Source organism: Natrix helvetica (genome assembly GCF_964273705.1).
Source record: "Natrix helvetica genome assembly, chromosome: 1".
Classification (NCBI taxonomy): domain Eukaryota; kingdom Metazoa; phylum Chordata; class Lepidosauria; order Squamata; family Natricidae; genus Natrix; species Natrix helvetica.
The window spans coordinates 93,735,138-93,754,973 of record NC_138548.1 but is presented as its reverse complement, the minus strand read 5'-3'; the positions used below and the strand labels follow the sequence as shown (position 1 = coordinate 93,754,973).

The window sequence follows — 19,836 nt, the reverse complement described above, 5'->3', positions numbered from 1 at the left end:
AGAATGCCTTTAAGAATGAGTTGGCCAGAAAAACAAACTTTTAATGCAAACAATCTGCAAAGAAACAATTTGGAAAATAAGGTCAGGGCCCTGATTATTTAAACAATGCTATAATCCACAAAGAGATTATTTTAGTTGCATCTTTGGTCACAAAAGATCTTTTAAAGAAAGTAATTTGTCTAATTGAAAGGATATGTGGCCAAACAGATCACATTCCATAAAAGTAACAGGCAATGATCTGAACCAGCCATGCTGACTTAAGCAATTACAACTGCTTTTAATTTCTATGCATATGGCACATACTGTAGAACCTGTCATAATTTCCTACCCTGTCATGAGTTACATTCAGTTCATTTGAGTAGAGCTATGTGTGTTGCAGCACGTGTTATGACAGGAAAAGCACAACATACTTTCGAAATTGGGTATGGCTAATATAAAGGCACAAAGATGTCAATTATAAGACAAAAGGGCCTTTTATACCTCTCTGTTCAGGCTTCACCTCAAATGTTGTATCAATGCACGTTAAATGATCTCAGCCCTTTCTTTTCTCTCCCTGAAATAAGCAGAATTATCCATAATTACAATAAAACAAGAAAGAAGCCCATATTCAGAATCTATCATTTATCCCAAGAATGGAATTGAGGCCAACATTGAAAAATTAACACAAAACAGGCCAATGGCCCTTTTTAAAAATTAAATTTGGACAGGGCCATTATAGCTATAATTGTTGCACGAAGTTCAGCTTCACAAGTATCTAATTGATGGAATGTGTGAATCTGCCCCTCTAATAATTAAGACATACACTGAATATCACCCTCAGCAAAAGTCTTTTTTTTCTCAGCAAAATTTCAGCAAAATCAAAAGGCAACAACAAATATTACACCATAATTGGCAGTTATTTCTGACTTGAGACACCTAGAACCCTGAGATACATTAAGTAGACCCAAATGCAATTAGTGGCTGGGATTGGAATCACTTGTCTACCCCAAGAACTATACAGGTAGTCCTTGATTTACAACTACAATTTCCATTGTTCAGCAAGGTTCTTGTTAAAGGGAGTTGTGCCTAGTTCTACAACCTTTATTGCCATGATTACTGCAGTTGTGAAGTAAATCACATGGTTGTTAAGCAACTCTGGTTCTCCCATTGACCTTGTTTGCTGGAAAATGGCTGTAAAAGTTGTAAATGATGATTTTGTATTGTATTGTAAATGTATGCCGACTACTAAGCACCCAACTTTTGATCATGTGACCTGTGCTGCAACAGTTTTCAGTGTGAGAACCAGTTGTAACTCACTTTTTTTTCCAGTGCTGTTCAGTTGTAACTATGAACAGCCACTAGGCAAATGGATGTAAATTGAGAACTTGTTGTATATTGTATGGATAATGTCAGACTTTTCCTTGCCTATTTTAGAGTAAAAGTCATGCTGGCAAGGACTCTAGAATGAAGTGATTTTGACAAATAGATTTATTTTTAAAAATAGTAGAAATTCAATAAAGAAATCTAGAAACTGCCAAGTATAGAATGCAAGCCCTATTTAAAATGAAGTTCAATTTGTGTGCCTCTTTTTCCTTCCTGTGCAGTGCATACTTTTGAGAGAACAAATAAGGTTTTATATATATTATATGACATCTTGGGCTGTTTTGTTTACAGATCTAGCATAAAGCTGCCTCTAATGGCAGAGATTCCAGGCCCAATCTTTCAAACTCCCTGCATAAATATGTAGTCATTGAATCCATTAACACCCATATCTTGCAAGTGGGAAAGATTGACACAATAAGATAAATGATCAACATAATGGCAGCCCTAATACCATGGCTTAATTATTGAAAGCAAGAGCCTCTTACAAATCTATGCAAAATCATTCAGAGATTTATCACTTAAGCCCTCCCTTTCTTCCACCCATTAGTTACTGTGGGACAAGGCTGTTGAAAAGTATTAGATTAATCAAGACAATGATGGAAATGAGCACAGAAAATAAGACTGGAACTAAAAGAGGAATTAAAACAAGCATTCTCTATGCCATTACCCATCTACACACTTTTTTCATACCTCTTCATGAAAAGGCTAAGTTGCCTTGGCAACTGCCAGAGTGCTAGAGCTATAAAGTCATGAAGTTTTTCATAAATCGTTGCAAACAACACATTTTCAGTAACGTCACACCAGAACATATTTCACAGCATTTTTTCTAAAAAAAATTCTTCCAGCTTGTATTTGCGCTGTAGATGGGATCGTATCCTGCCCCATACATCCCTGCGACCAATTCGCTCGCACAGAGAGGGACTCCTCCAGGTGCCGTCCACCAGACAATGTTGGGGGGCGGCGTCTAGGAGTAGAGCCTTCTCTGTTGCGGGCCCAGCCCTGTGGAATGACCTTCCCCCGGATATTAGGACTACCTCTGACCTCCGCTCCTTCCGGATTAAGCTCAAGACCCACCTATTTCAAGTAGCTGGCCTGGCTCAATCATAGTTCGTTCACACTGCTCCTGACGGGTTTTTTAATTCTGCGACTTTGGGAATTTTATTAGGGGATTTTAAATTGTGTTTTAACTGTTTTTACTCATCTTCCTTCCTCCTCTATGTATATGTATTCATTTAGTTGTTTGTGTATTTTTCGTATTGTTCCTATGTGTTTTACGCCGCCCCGAGTCCTTCGGGAGAGGGTGCGGCTTAGAAATAAATTTTATTATTATTTATTATTATTATATATCTACTAAGCCATTCCTTCATTTAAATAAGCATCCAAAGGTGATGAAATCATCCCTTTAATACATGTTTTAAGCATAAAACAAGGTAAAACAGAAGCAAACATCTTATTAAATTGTTCAGTTGCCAGATAATTAAATACATTTGAGGAAATGATTTTAGTCAGGTTTCCATCACTCAGATGATAGCCAAGTAAATTGTTTTGTAAAATAACACACTGAAATCTTTTCCTTTTTAGTTTTGCTCTTTGAAAGAACTAACCCAACTATGGAAGATTCACTTTGGGTTTCATTCTACTATTATAGATTGAAGATGGATTACTATACAAAACCCCAAACAACTAGGATTTTCTGTTACATAATTTCCAGGTGGAGAATTTAATCTGTCAAAGGATATCAAGCTACCATTGATTTATTTAGCCCTCTGCTGAAAGGGTACTGAAAAAACTGAAGGGAAAAAAAACAGCTGGAGAAAAGAACTTCATGTAATGAAATAGCTGATTGGAACTCAGCTGATTTTGTTTCCTTATATCCCTCCCTCAATCATATTTTCTTAGTAGCTGATATGAGAAAAGCCAAATATATGTGTAAAAATATAATTATAGTGCATTAAAAGCCAAATGTAGCATAAACATACAAGAAAGTGTAATCTGATGAGAAAAGATCAGGATCTTTTAAAAAATATATTCATGCTGAAAGAGAACAAGCAGGTGTGACAGGGCACTTCAGAAAAGTACCCTATCTCCCACTTTGTCTGGGAGCTACCAAATTCACTTTATGGGAGACACCATAATCAACAAATTCTTCAAAACACCTTTCTTTTTCCGAAAAGGTGAGGGGGAAAAATCTAAATTAATTACCTTGTGGGGGAGAGGAGGGGGGAGTTCTCTAACAAAGGTAGCTTCAGATCTACACAAGGAAATATTTCAAAGGGGTCCAAATGACAGAAGGTTTTTTTTAAAAAGTTCACAAGTTCTAGCACTGCATCATAAGAATTATGCTTGTAGCAACCATGAGTGATGTTATAGCATTCACCACGTGCAGGAAATAAGTGAGGTGGGATAAGAACAGGGGTGGGATTCAGCCGGTTTGGATCGGTTCATGCAAACAAGTAGTTCTGGCAATCAGTTGGCCCCACACACCTGCCTCTGCTCTAGTCTGTTCTATATTTCCTTTGTTTGAAGCCCAGCTAATAGGCGCAGCAGAGTGGATTGCCACGCCTCAGCTGTTTTACTCACTGGGGCTGCAATAGAAGGTAGGTTTTAGAGCTGTTTTCAAATGCACTGCGTGCTCACGCACTCATCAAACTGGTTGCTACACCACTTTACCACCACTGAATAAGAAAGATGGTAAAACTGGGCTGTTGTCTTAAATGGGATTATCTTAATAGTTATGATGACATCATCCTGCATTTTCCTAATAAATTATAAAAACGGCAAGATTGTTTTCTTCTACATATCCAGATGATGGTCCATCTTAGGAACTTCAGAAGTTGATCACAGTTGTTCAGGCATGTGGAGGACTTTAATTTGGCTATAGAATGGGATGTGCAGTTTGGCTCCACCTTTTCTCCCCTGTCTTCCACATACTTCCACAGGTTTAGCTGGCATTCAAATAAGACATAGTAATTCTTATTTGCTTGAATGTGCATATGTTCTCCTGATAATGTGGTACCGTTTTATTAAGGAGCTTAACTCTATGGAGAGAGATATGCATACTCAAAGTGATGTGAGCTCATTTCCCCTTTCAGAAATTCATCTGAATGTATGGAATTTAGGAAGAATAAAGGGCAGGAATATACTTGCATCTACCTATGTATATGCTTGATTTATATAACTGATTGCTTGAAAAGAGCTTATGTAAGTTTTTTTAAGCCTCACAGTCATGGTTATCTGCTAGCAGCTGTCTGAAAAGCAGCCATTAAGATCTCTAACTTTTAAATGAAGAGCCTTTTGACTTTGCATTTTTAGTATACAAAATAAGTGTTCAGGTATTGATTTAGTATGCAAAAAAGTGCTTCATTTCAGCCATCACTAGTTTCAATAACAGTTTTATAGTTTTCTTTATGCAATCTCTCCCAAATCCCCATGGAAGAGAAATTGATACTGTATATACTTAATTCCATTTTGACATTATGTTCTGAACACTATTGACTATTTTATGTTATTTTTTTGTAACAGTTTTCCTAGAAAATATCTAAGGAATTAAATATTATCCTTCCTTCAGAGATTGACTGAACTGATATATAACTGAAAGAACAGATGTTCATTCCAAAGCAGCTTATTTTCTCCAAACAATCAGGAGAAATAGTTCTGCTGGAATGGTTCTACAATAAGGTTTGCTGATATATATATATAGTTTTACTATAGTTGTCTGGGTATACCATCTGTGACCAATTCTTGTATCTATCATCTGAAGTTACTGGTACAGGGATTTGCATGCCAGCCCTAGACACTGAGTAATCTGTAGGCTTAGTTTTGCTTGTACTGTAATCCCATAAACTGATGGAAAGTAAGCAATAAAATAAATTACTTTGGACTATTATAATGCATAGCCTGTGGATGTTTCTCTAAAGTCATATTGGAAGATGGTATGCTAAAACAAACAATGACTTCTGTAAGGTCATTAAAATGTTCATTCAACATTATCTTGGTCTGGTAAATGCATTTATTATTTTCCCAAAGATGCTTTTTCAAGAGTTAGGGTTGAAGAAGCTTCTTGGATGAGAAGTGAAACATCTTCAAAGAAAACAAAAAAAAACAAAGTCCAGTTGCATCTTGAAAAAGCATCTTTGGGACAACCATGATGACTGAGAATCTCCATAGATATTTATGTATTTGTGTAATTATTCATAGCACTCTCACTTCTAGATGGTTGCAGTAGAGTAGAAAACCAGTCATTAGCAGAAGTGAAATTAAGACTACTTTTAAGAAAGTAACTTCAGTAGCAGGAGGGGGACACATATTTCAAAAATCATGTCCATTAATCAAAACTAATAAAATTCAGTATTTAGAACTGTCAGAAGAAGCAATTAATTGGCTACTATGGGAAACAAGATAGTAGACAGGATAAGGTTTTCTCATGTGATCCAAGTATGTTCTTCTTACAGGTTTTTAAAATTAAAATTAAGTGGATACAATCTATTAAAACTGAATGAACAATTGCCTGAAGAGATATTTGAAACGTTAAATGAAAGTAGTGAAAACAACTCTATTGAAGTCTTCATCTTGCTAATGAGGATTTCTGGGAACCTCAAATATGTATCTGGCTTTGTAGGACAAATAGGGCAAAATTAGCAATTTTATTAGCATATTTTATTAGCATAAACACAATACTTGTGTTTAAAAACAATTTAACAGAACTACAGCTCTCAATAGATATTATGTAATTTATTATTATTATTATTATTATTATTATTATTAATAATAATAATAATAATAATAATAATAATAATAATAATAATAATAATAATATGTAATCAACATGAGTAATGATGACAGCGAAGAACAGAATGCGAACCCAATATTCTCAGATACAAAAATGTAAGAAAAGGAAGTACAGTACAGAAGACAAACAGATCATTTGCAACTCAGGTATGAGTTACACATATTCAAAAACCTTTTGAGTGGTGGAAAACAGAAGCCTCTTGATGATAGCCCAGTTGATTCACTAGGCTCATCTTCCATTACAACAGCTGAATTTCATTGCCAAACAAACAACTGGTTCTTTTCATCTTCTGCTGAAATGCAATCCTGAAGCAAAATAGTTGTCCTAAATCTTGTATCAAAAGAGATCTGTTGTAAGAATTGAAAGGAGCACAAAACACTGCAAAGATGAGGATTTCATCTGAAGATATTGTCATTTGATTCTTCTTTTTTTCTGAATGAAATGGCTAGCAGTACATCAATATAAGGCAAAAATAATTACATCCTGTAATTTTTAAAAATGATTATATGCTATTTTTAAAATCACACGTTCAGTTGAATTCTAGATACAAATTCAGGACACAAGCAACATCCATTTCTATCTCCTGGAGATATAAAATAATTGGATTTCTGCAGGTTATTTTTTAACCAGATGACTTGAACCAAACATCTACACTATTATAATGATTTAAAGATTTATGTATACAAATCAACAAGCCAGTTTTACATGTGCTGTGACTTTACAAAAGGAAAGGTCCTCAAGCCTTGAGGATCTATATTTTTTAGCAAAATTATAGCTGTGATTTATCATTTTCTTCCAGAATATTTTTATTAAAAAAAAACTTTCCCAGATTAACACAAGGTCTTGGAATATCCTTGTGGTCTGCTATCCAATAACTACCCAGGTCCAACACTGCTTAACTTTTCAATATTAGCCAACTTTGCCTTTCTGTTTTCATGTAGATTAATAGTAACTTGATTTGAAAAGCAGAGCAATATGGTATTGGCATATTAAGTCTGATTTTAAAGTATCTGGAATCATGACATTAGCAATTATCTGCAATTCTTTAAAGCCATTTAGTATGTTCTCAAAGCTGCACAAATACTCTTTACAGCACTAGCAAGTATTATCCAGTTGTACTAATTTCATCTTTGTTAATATTTGATCAATCATGATGTAAACATGAAAATCAAAATTTATATAATTGGCATAAGAAATTACTAACTGAAAGATCTTGATATTAAATTTGGTATTACATACATTTGATGTTATTATTTATTATTATTAAGATATCAAAAGTAAATAATTACATACAATTCATTTGTTCCTTTCTTATTTATTCAGGGAATACCTTTAAAAAGGTCATTTCAGAAAGCAAATGATTATCAGTTATTATATTTAAGATCATTTTCTGATTTGCCATTATTTTACAAATGTTATTGAGGATTTGCAGAACATTTTTGGCTAGTAAGCCAAAAGCATACAGTTGAAGCCTCAAACTGTGGGTCTGCTTTAGTTATTAAGATCTAAATGAGTGACTAGATCAATAAGATAATGCTAGTTGTGATTAGAGAAATAATAATTTATAATAAAAAAACCCTAAGCATAATGAATTGTATAGTCTGAATTTTTGCTCACTTTCTTGAATAACTTTCACTGAGAAATGATCTAGAGCTAAAACATTTAATGACAAAATATGATAAAAATCTCCAGAATTCTACTATTATTAGTAAAATAAATTTAAGTGGTTGCTTACCTAAATGTTTCCCCAGATTTTTTTAAAACCTACTACATGCAGACAACAGGTAAAGAGAAAACTGCCTTTTCTTCATAAAATAAAAGAATTACAGAAAAATTCAGTAATGCAATTATTTCTTATGTTTTGAAGTGATACAACAATTACATCATTCAGTTTTTCTGACATGTATAGCAATCATATAATGTAATCAAGGTAATCAATGTATTAACCTCCCAAATGAATGAGTATCAAATTGGCATCTAAGTAAAGATCCTTCTGCAGGGCTGCACCTCAAGTCCTCACAATGCCTTAACGGTTTTAGAAGTCTTATCAAAGTGGGAAGGTTGAGTTCTGAATGCTGTTTCACAGTTGATTATATGATGTTCCATAGAAAACTAGGTCTCCTTAAGGTGAAATTCTCCAAGAGAAAGAACTTCTACCTTGACCCATTTATCTCCTCATAGCTGCTCCGTCTTTTTTAAAATCAAGAAACCACCATGCCTTGCCACCCATTCCCATGCTCTAGAAAACACATCAGAGTTGAATCAAGTTTTTTTTACATTATTAAAATGTCTTTATTTTCTTTGAAACTTTTTAAAATTATTATTATATATTTAAAATAATGCACATTATTCCAAAAGTAAAGAAACTATAAATTCTTGAGTTCTGCAAAAAGTATGGAGGAGAAATAATGACATCATTGATATAATCACTTTTTGAAAAAGAACATGACCTCATAATAAATTGATAATATCCCATGAAAATCATTAAAAGCATATGTGGTATACAGTGCAATATACTCATGTTACTGGCTGATACATACCCAACCCTTCAGATTCAAAGAGACAAGTATCATCCACGCCCACATCTCTGCACCAAGATAGGAAATTTGCTGTATTGTCCCGTGCAAAAAAAGACCCAGATGGAGCATTGGCTTTGCAGGGAATTTTCCTCACTGGCATTTTCTGTAACACAAAGAGAAAGATGGTTATGAATGGTGGCCCATCTTTGTATACAATGGTGACTCATACAAAGGCACAACCTGTGGACAGCTAGTTTAGTCCATGAAATGATCCAAGAGTTGAACTTGATAGCCTAATCATATTTTACAACTCTATGAAAAGACTGAAATAGTTTGAAGCAATATAGAATAAGGCTACAGATAGGCTGAAAGTATGCAAAGAAGGCAAAAGTATTAAATCAAATAGAACACAAGATCAGAATGTAGGTATGGAGATAGTAACAATCTGGAACATTAAAGCTCAGCAAGACAAATTCTATGTTTCTAGAAACTTATAAACAACTAATTAGTAGACATCTAACTTGTACACAACAAAGATAAGTAATCAGATGATCAGCATAGACATAAAAGAAGCTTGTCATTGAAAAAATTAACAAGAGTAGACAAGGGCGTGTAAACCAGAAACTATCTTAGAATTCTGTGAGGAAAAATGTCAACATTTTTCATAGGTTGGGCCAACAATCCAAGCCACAAGTGAAGACAAAACATAACATTTTCTCAGCCTTGCAGTCAATATAAACAGAAATTCTTTTCAAATGTGAAAATAAATAAAAATAAACAAATAACCCAAAAGAGAAGATGACTCTTTTTGCAACCATGGGACAATTTGTGCATCAACTCCTCTTCTCTGCCATCTCACCCACCCTTCGGGTCATCTATATCAGAGATTCTAAAGCATTTTTTCCCTCATAGTCATCTTCTAAGCCTTATTTACTTCTGTGACTTCTAAAAATATAACAGGCTGCGGGGAACATATGTCCCATACTGAAAACTACTGATATGCACAAAGAATGATATTTTGCACCATTTTATTTTGATGTAAAGGCTACCTAAATGTTTTTTTTTGCAACCACCAAGTAGAGGATGCAGGAAAGACAATGATTGATGCAGGCATTACAATAATTGATGAGTGTCAGTCATACATGAATGCCTACTTTGTATTCCTCCCTCCCTGTCTCTCTCTCTCTCTGTACATGGCTTCCCCTGTAACAATAAATGTTGCATCATAGAGCAGTGCATATTTTGAAAGCTTTGCTTCTTTACTTCATTGAAGCTATTTCTTGAAGTCGCCTCCCTTCCCTTGAAAACAAAATGATCATGCCATTTTGATTAGCTATGCTTTGACAAACTTTTGACATATGCTTCAGACAATACAGCACTCTCTTCTTCCAATATATCTCGCCCAAGCTTTGGTGAGCCATCTTAAGTAAAGCCATTACTTTACTTTTTCCAGCATGTTCTTCACAAAACCTGAGAAGGCTTTTAACCAAGTATAGTTTATGTCAGCGGTGAAATCCAGCAGGTTCTGACAGGTTCTGGAGAACCGGTAGCAGAAATTTTGGGTAGTCCGGAGAACCGGCAAATGTACTTCTGGCTGGCCCCAGAGTGGGTTGGGAATGGAGATTTTGCAGTATCCTTCCCCTGCCATGCCCACCAAACCACTCCCACAGAAACGGTAGGGAAAAAAATTGAATTTCACCACTCGTTTATGCGCAGCATCTTCTCCTGACTTTGGAGGCAGTACTCAGGAAATTTCTGGTCAACATTAAGTGCTTCGTCAGAGCGTTACACTTTTTTTCAGTGAACAAAACTACTTTGCCACTGTGGTACAAATATCTTTGATGAAGCAAATCTTAATTGTTCTGCACAGGCCTCTTGTACCACATTTGGATTTTGGTCTTCTATCTGGTTTACCTCAATACCACAACAATCTTGTAGAGTGCCCCTTATCCTCTTACTTTCTTTCAGGATTATATCAATTAAAACTATTTTCCTTTTTCCAGAACCTATAACACAGCTCTCTTTTAAACAATCATTCACTGCAAAATTAAGTGACTCACTATTATTATAACATAATTAATTTGTTATTCTTTAAGTCCAAAATTCTTTTTTGTTAAAAATGGCCCATAATCCATATAATCCTATGCACAGGTTTTAAGTTCAAAGATGTTTTCAACTCTATTTCCTTACACTGAGGTATGCTTAGGCTTTGAGAAGTATGCCTGAGTCATTGGTCACACAATTATGCATGTTCAAGAGAAAAAGGTGGAGATGACTGGAATAAATTTAATTTAATAATGAAAGTGAATTAATTATTCTCCATAATTCTCTACTTCTATCACCTGAAAAATGGCAAATTTTGGAGAAACTCAGGCATGAATGTCTGCAGAGAAACAATGAGAATAATGAAGATACGTATGTCATGGCACCAAATCACTGATATGACTTACGTTCTTTGTGAAAATAAATCATGACTGAGGTGCCATAATTATTAAAATCATTCTTATTTGTTTTAGATTCTACTGGAATATTAAGATTACACTGAAAAGATTTCAGCAACAACACAACATCCCCTGGTTCAAGTTGTGCAGTCTTATAGTTGTTACCTAGGTTTGTTAATATTAGACATGCATGCTAAGTATAATATGAACATATGGGCCCAAAATAATATGCCTAATCTTCTATGCAGAAACAAATCAAGTCTTCAAAAATCCAAAATCAGTACAATGCCTATAAATCACAGAACAACTACTCATGCAAGGCTGGAGATTTAAAGTACAGAGAGAAGAAGCAAGCAAGTCAAGAATTTATCAAAATGACTACATATGCATTGTGACAATGCAAGCTTAATCCATGATGAACTTTTGTCTGACATTATTATGCAAAATAAAGAGAGCTTTGCATCATGATATTGTGATGTACATTTCAGCAGTTGCTCCCCCTTAATCCCTCATGGACACAAATGAACATTCTTAGGAACGTTTCTACAAATAGAAAAATGTCCATATTTATGTGGGACACCAAGATTAAATGAATTTGTTTGTGACGAGGTACATATGTTCATGTACAGATGCAACAATAATACGCACACATTCAAAATTTTCTCAACCGTGAGAAAGTTGGGCTAAAAATAAATGGGTTATAATATTCTGTTTCTCTATTAAAATGATTTATGGAGTATCTGCTTCTGTTCTGGAGCTGGATATTAAATTCAAGATTGTGTTTAAGCCAAGACCTGGGAAGTACAAATGATGTCTGCAAAACCTTCCAGCTTTGAGTCCAGACATAATTGCATGTAGGGAAAAAAAAACCCAAACAAACAGCCTTAGACAATTCTTGGCAATATCACAAAACAGTCATGGGGAAGGGAGCACACCCAAGCAACACAGAACTGACTGGGTTACATTTAACTGTAATTACTGGAAAACTAACTGTATCTGATATACGATTCCAGTAAAGAAAATTATTTCAAGGAATGGAATCACTTTGGGAGCAGTGAGGATTTTGCTATAAAGTCTCAAGCCATGTATTAACTCTGTTTAGGCCATGTGACTCAAAACTAGATTTTGATATTTATTTGCATTCCACATCATAGTGTTCAGGCCCACATGGACTTATATGGATTGCAGTCCATATAAACATATTGGGAGGATCGCTCTACCTGGGATGTTCCACAGGAGAAGCAACAGATTAATATTCAATGGCAATCATGCCAAGTGAAGCAGCTGGGATAGAAAAGGATCTAAGAGCCAAGTATTCACATTTTCCTACTAACTCCCATTCAGTTCTTGGCTTTCTGCTTATCAGAATCATGGAAGCCTATCAGGAGTAAGGGAGGACTAGATGTGGAAATTAAGCTTTTCTGGATAACAAAGCATTTATTCTTTTTGTTTTAATTGGTTAGGTACCATCGAGTCAGTGTCAATTCTTAGCAAGCACACAGATCTTCTGCATGATGATTTGTTCCTAGCCTGATCTTCAATGTCTTTCAACGCTGTACCAACCTTCACTGTAAATGAGTCCATCCACCTCGCTGCTGGTCGTTCTCTTCTTTTTCCTTTCACCTAGAACACTGGTTCTCAACTTGTGGGACCCCTTTGGGGGTCGAACGACCCTTTCATAATGGTCACCTAAGACCATCAGAAAACACATATTTTTGAAAAAATACAGAAAACATAAAATAATTTTATGGTTGGGGGTCACCACAACATGAGGAACTGTATTAAAGGGTCGCGACATTAGGAACGTTGAGACCCACTAACCTAGAACATTCTCCAGAACGCTAGATCTTTACCTAATGTGTTTGAAGTAGGATAATTTGAACTTGATCGTTTATGCATCGTGATAATTCGAGTCAACTTATTAAATGATCCTTTGATTTGCTTTGTGGCTGTCCACAGTGTTCTCAAGAATCTTCTCTAGCACCAAAGTTTAAAAACATCATTACCAGTGGTGAAATTCATTTTTTTTTTACTACCAGTTCTGTGGGTGTAACTTGGTGGGCGTGGCAGGGGAAAGATACTGCAAAATTCCCATTCCCTCCTCACTCCTGGGGGAAGGATATTGCAAAATATCCATTCCCACCCCGCTCTGGGGCCAACCAGAGATGGAATTTGCCGGTTCTCCGAACTACTCAAAATTTCCGCTACCAGTTCTCTAGAACCTGTTAGAATCTGCTGAATTTCACCCCTGGTCAATACTTTTCCTATTCTGCTTTTTCAATTTTCACTTCCAATGGGTGTCAGAGGAACTACCATGGCTTGTACTGTGCTTTTTGTCAGTATAGATGATATCACAGCATTTGAATTTCTTTTCCAGAGCTTTCAAGATTGTTTTACCAAGTGCTAGTCTGTGGCATTTTTCTTGACTGCTCATTCCTTTACTGTTGATGCTTAATTGTAAAAGGCAGAAGCCACTAAAGTATCTTTGTACTACACACTGATACCCATTTCCTGAGTCTTTCCCCAGAGCTGTCATGTTGATATATATTTAAGTCCAATTGCAGGCAGTATCTGCTACCAATTTTTTTTTAAAAAAAAATCTATACAGTTTAACAGAAAAGGCAAAAGATTAAAATGTCTCTTCTTATCCACAGTCAGGTGTTCATTTGAATTGTGTTACTTTAACATAAAAATGAAAAAGACATGGCTATTACGGCTTTAAAATCATGGCAATCTAAAAGTTTAAATTAAACTTTTACTGAAGAAGAGGGAGAAATATTAACATTCACTTCTTACCTAATGTGTTTACAAACACTTACACATAACTAAAATCTCAATTTTTATTATTCTCCTGCTAAAAGTAAATGCCAACTCTGAAATATAAGACTCATTTAACAAAGATTTGCTGTTAGATATTTTATTAGATAAAATCCAACTGCTTTTTAAAAAATGACTTGAAATTCTTCAGTGTTTGGAACAGATTGTCCTGACCTAATTAGGTTTCCATATGGCAAAAGTGACTTTTGTTGACATAGCAGTGTATATCCACAGTTAGCCTAAAACAGCAGGGCACACAACTACTCCTATCAAATATCAACACCCACCACCACCACTCCCCACCCTCAGTCTTGTTGATGTGCATGCAGGCAGTTTAAGGCAGGATGTGAAAGTGAGAGTGAAACAGATGATGTCAGCCTGGAAAAATGTGGCCAGGTTCATGCTCACACCCCAAGAGAGGCTATGGATATATGAAATCATATGGAAAAAGAAACAAATTGATATAATTTTTCCAAATGAGGCTCCATCATTTTATTTTACAAACAGATACTCAAAGCATATTTTAAAATCTTTAGAAAAGAAAAAGGAACTTTTTTTCCTCCCTTCCTCCCTCTCTCACTCTCTCTCTCTCTCTCTTTCTTTCCACTTTTCTTTTCTTTCTTTTTCCTCACAATTAAGTAAATCTAAAAGAGAGAGAGAGCTACAGTGGCTGCTCTAAGGGAAAGAACCCTGATGGACTAAATCATTTCAGTAATCTTTTCTGTCCATTGTAGCTATCATTTATACATGCATATAATCCACTGACTTCTCAGACCTTCAAAAACAAAATAAAAAAAGACTCCTCTGTCTGGAGAAGCTATCATTTTCATTCTGTAAATTCCCTCCTAGATTCTTCCTTTATGAGTTGCTCAGTTCTCCTGGGAAAAGCACATGAAGGAGAATTTCTTGGACTGCTCTATTTCAGATTGCAACTGCTGGAATATCATTTTTATTCCCTTTCCCCTCAAGAGGAAAAATATCCTCGACATACTAGAAGCCTAGTATATCCAGCAACGGCTGGCTTCTTCCCAGAACCACATTCTTCTTCGAGAGAGAAAAGCTGCTTGCCTGCAGGACTTCAAACTTAAGAGACCGTCTATGCAGACAGTAGCGGTTCCTCTCAAGAAAAAAAAATGGCTTTGGGATGTAGTTCACTGTGATTTAAGGTGAATGAATATTCAAAATGAAACATACAAAAGCAAATATGTAGGAATATGATTTTACACTGAAACAACAACCGTCGAGCAGTCTTTTCTAACTGATGAATTCCAGGCTTCAATTCCCATCACTGCCAATGAGCAGATGTCTTTTAAAAAAAAAATACAGTTTGGTCAATCAGGTTAAAATAAATTGAAAAACCATCTAGGTCCAGGGCATTATGCTTGCCTGGAAATGGATTCCTAAAGTCCAAATTTATGGGGATTTGAAGACATACACAGATTAAGGCAAATTAATGGTGGGGTGGAAACTATTGAAATCATGATAGAATTTGACAAGTTTAAGGATGGGAGAAACGTGCTCTTGCTGTTACTTTGCACAGCAATGCAGTCCTCTAATTTCAAAGTAAAGTGGTCTTGTTGCTTTACCTTGGTCTACTTCAGAGTCATTTTCAGCATTTTCCCACAAACTCAGTATGAACTAGAAGAGCTCTCCTTCAACTCCATGGCCCAAATCAATCTGTGGGAGTAAATGAATATAGAATAGAATAGAAGCAGAGCAGAGCAGAGCAGAACAGAACAGAACAGAATAACAGATTTGGAAGGGACCTTGGAAGTCTTCTAGTCCAACCCTCTGCTCAGGCAGGAAATCCTACACCATTTCAAATTAATGGCTGTCCAACCTCTTCCTAAAAACTTACAATGTTGGAACATTCACAACTTCTGGAGGCAAGTTGTTCCACTGATTAATTGTTAAAACTGTCAAGAAATTTGTCCTTAGTTCTAACTTTTTTCTCTCCTTGATTAGTCTCCACCCATTGCTTCTTGTCCTACCCTCGGGTGCTTTGGAGAATAGCTTGACTTCCTCTTCTTTGTGGCAGCATTATTTGCTCTGCATGGATATAATAACCATGGGTTCAGATCATATGTTCCGACCAAGCCAGACAAAAACATAACTACATCTTCTCTGGATCCTGTTTTATGTGTCAATGTTTTCGAAGAATGCATGACAGCTACCAACAGTAAAATGCTACAGCCAGGCTCTTAATCAACCAGATCTGGTTATAGGGAACGTTCAACCCTAGTGTGGCAGCAGTTACCTCATGTACCAGTTATTTTCAGGAGTAATTCAAAGTACTGTTCATGCTCTATAAAACTGTGCATAACTTTATATCTGGTTTTTAAAACACATTCCTCCAGGTGAGTCTGTTCTGAGTTTTAATAGCTTCAAGAAAACCTTTCATTTTGTTCTGCCAACTTCTGAAGCACATTTGGCAGAAATTGAAATGAGTCTGTCTGTGGCTATTCTAGAAGGAATTTCAGGAGGCGGGGTGATTTTCTAACCATCCCAAATAACTCTCCACCAAAAGGTAAACATGCATTTGTTGAGATAGGTCTTTGGCAGCCAACCTAATGCCCTGGAATGGCTGTAAAGATAAAGAAAATGTGTGCAGACTTCGCTACAATTACAATTATTTATATCATTTCACCATTCTGCTTTGCCTTTCATATGTTTTTTTTTTCCTTTTTATTGCTCCTTGATTGCACTTTATTCTCTTCGTATTTGTACACACCAATACTGGAAACTCAGAAACAGATTTAACAAATATACACAGGCATTTTATGCTATTGAAATAAAATCTTATGCCTCCTCCCTAACCTTACTATGCCCTATTGTAAAATTATCTTTTTTCAGTGCATCTACAAGTCAGATCAGTTAGCAGAAACCAATTTTCTTTTTCATCTCTGGCATATGGTACCTGAATGACCTCAAACGAACTATGAATAAATGGATACGAAAAAATGGGGTTGTTAGGACAAAAACAATAGGCACACTGGTGCGCTTATGCACGCCCCTTACAGAACTCTTAGGAATGGGGTGAGATCGACAGTAGACAATCTAAGGTTAAACTTTTGGAGGTTTGGGGAAGAAACCACTGAGTCAGGTAATGCATTCCAGGCATTGACCACTCTGTTGCTGAAGTTGTATTTTCTACAATTGAGTTTGGTATGGTTCACCTTCAGTTTGTATCCATTGCGTGCTTGTGTATTGTTGTGGTTGAAGCTGAAGTAGTCATTGACAGGTAGAACACTGTGGTAGATAATTTTATGTACTACACTTAGGTCACACCTATTTGATACATAGATATATTTGATACATACCTTATTGTTCTGAAACCCCCCCCCCCCCATGCCTGTGAATAAACCAGAACACAGGCTTGGCTGTTTGCCACTGTTTAATTACTGAGATAACAAATCCTTTGGCTGAGACAACTCACGTTCAATAGAGTAGCTCTGCAGCAACCCAGATAATTCAAATGAAGCAACGCAGATAGTCCAAACGAACAGACACGACTAGAATACACAGATTTCTTAACTACTAATCCGAATGGTTGTTTCCTGCAAATGTCCCCTCCCAACGCCTCATCTATAATCTCTCTTGGGAGGGGCCAATCCACAACCACCTGTGCTTAATCATCCTCTGTGAGTCTGCCTATGGAGTTGCTGCTTCTGTTTCTCATCCCTTCTCAATCTAGCATCAGGGACAAACTGCCTTTGATCCTCCCCACTGCTCCATGCCTCAGGTGCCTCCTGGTGGCCAACCAGCCTCTCAGGTCCCTGCTCTGAGTCTGAACCCTGCACAGGGTCCTCCACATCATCCAGGGCAGACTCATATGGTTCCTCATTATCCGAGTTCATCAGCAGCTCAACCGGATCCTACTGGGCCACAACACCTTATTAAATCTGTTTTTTCAATAACCTCCTACATAATTTATCATCAAAAGGTTGAACTATATACATGTATAACCTACTCTAGTTAAATATACTTGAATATCAAATGAGAACCCTATTCTCCAGAATGGGGTAACCTGGCACTATTTCTATGGTTTTAATGGCAGGATTGGATGGATGGATACATGGATGGATTTTTGCTATTGAAAGAAGAAGTCGCTGCTTGTCATTTCATTCTGATTAACTCAGCTTGACTATCAAGCTAAACAGTGATTTGAAAACAGAGTTTCTTATAAACTGCTGATTCACTGGAAGGAAAATGGGAAAAAAAAGGAAAAATATTTGGGAACTGGAATTAATGAGGGAAACAGGAAAAAAACAGAAACTACACTGCATTTAATGGAGTTTGGAATGGAATTACAGTTTAACTACTATGTTATGCAGCAAAACTGAGGGGACATCAGTGACCAAATTTCTTATTCATTCATTATTCTTTTTCCCCAAGAGAAGGAAGGAAGGAAGGAAGGAAGGAAGGAAGGAAGGAAGGAAGGAAGGAAGGAGACACAGACTGGTTCGGGTTTTTTTCCTTTCGGCTCATATTGTTGCATCAACAAATGCAGCATGAAAAAAGATTCCACTGGAGTGGGCCAAAGGCTTTTCCTATCTGTATTCTTACAGAGACATTTACTGTGAAGCCAAAGTGCAAGACATGGGCACAAGATTATTCTGATTATCAGAAAAGTGTTGGCCTGTGCAGAAGCAGATAGGCTCACTCTTGAACTTAAAAATAAAGGGGAATCAGAATATTTTGAAGTATGGAACAGATTTTATGATTGGTAGAAGACAAGATGACAAGACTGGAATAAATGTATATATTGTGATTGGACAGAAGGACAGACAATGTATTAAGTAGATTAACTGTTAATGGTTGAAACTAGCTGTACATAATGTGAATGTATGACCACTCCGACTCCGCGGTATTGCATTGTTTTAAATGTAAAAATTATATATATATATATATATATATATATATATATATATATATATATATATATATATATATATATATATATATATATATATATATATATATATATATATATATATATATATATATATATATATATATATATATATATATATATATATGTTGTATTTGTGCTGATAAATAAATAAAGGGAGACTAGTATTTGGGCATACCATACTTCATATATATATGAAGATTATTCTCATATGGAACTTCAAAGATACAGTAGTACTGCTTTGTTCCAGGATATCATGTTCAATTGATCAAGGTAAAGCCCCCTTCTAAATATAAGCAATTTCTCTTTTCAATACTGGATCATTATCACCCCAAGTATAAGTTTTCAATAATTAAATAGCCCAGGGTTAAGAAATATTTTTCTTTTGGTTATGAATTCCAATTATATGTTGTATGAATCCAAGAGTTAATGTTTAAAAAGAGGGGGAAAGATATATCTCTGTCTCTAATATATTCCTCTGTTGTGTCCTTTTAGAATCATATATTCCTAAAATACAAGCAATCTTAGATACTAGAGTGCATAACTTTACAAATTCTGGAATTCTTAAACAAGTTCCGGAAGTTTACCAGTACTAATAAACAGCTAATACCTTTGGTCAATTCTTAATATATGATGGCTTGCACCAGGAGTTTTGTTTTGTAAGATTAGATGTTTTATAAAGCTAATTGAATGGTGATAGAGAATAATAGGTGATAAACAAAGATAGAAATACTATTTTTTTAAAAACAATCCCACATTGTAAATTAGCTAAAAAGTGAGCTTTAAAAGTTGGTAGAAAACTATTTTAGTAACTTTCTATTAACTTTAAAAGATTCTTTAGATGCACATGGTAGAACTAAAATCAATTATTCCATTACTCCAAACTTGTAAACTACAACCATTCTTTTCAAAGAACCAACCTTTGACTGTCACTTATTAAAATTGCACAGTAAAATCTGACTAATAATAATAAAAATTCTGTGCAGATTCCCAGCA

The 19,836-nt window shown here is 35.6% G+C and overlaps 1 protein-coding gene across 2 annotated transcripts in view; it reads right to left on the bottom strand.

Annotated features, from left to right (window-relative positions):
* GAS2 (growth arrest specific 2) overlaps nt 1-19,836 on the bottom strand; it is a 136,019-nt gene that overhangs the window by 57,974 nt on the left and 58,209 nt on the right. For both annotated transcript variants that reach the window (XM_081937261.1, XM_081937260.1), the window contains exon 4: nt 8,692-8,833. In XM_081937261.1, the coding sequence (XP_081793387.1) occupies nt 8,692-8,833 (142 nt within the window). The remainder of the gene's footprint in view (nt 1-8,691; nt 8,834-19,836) is intronic.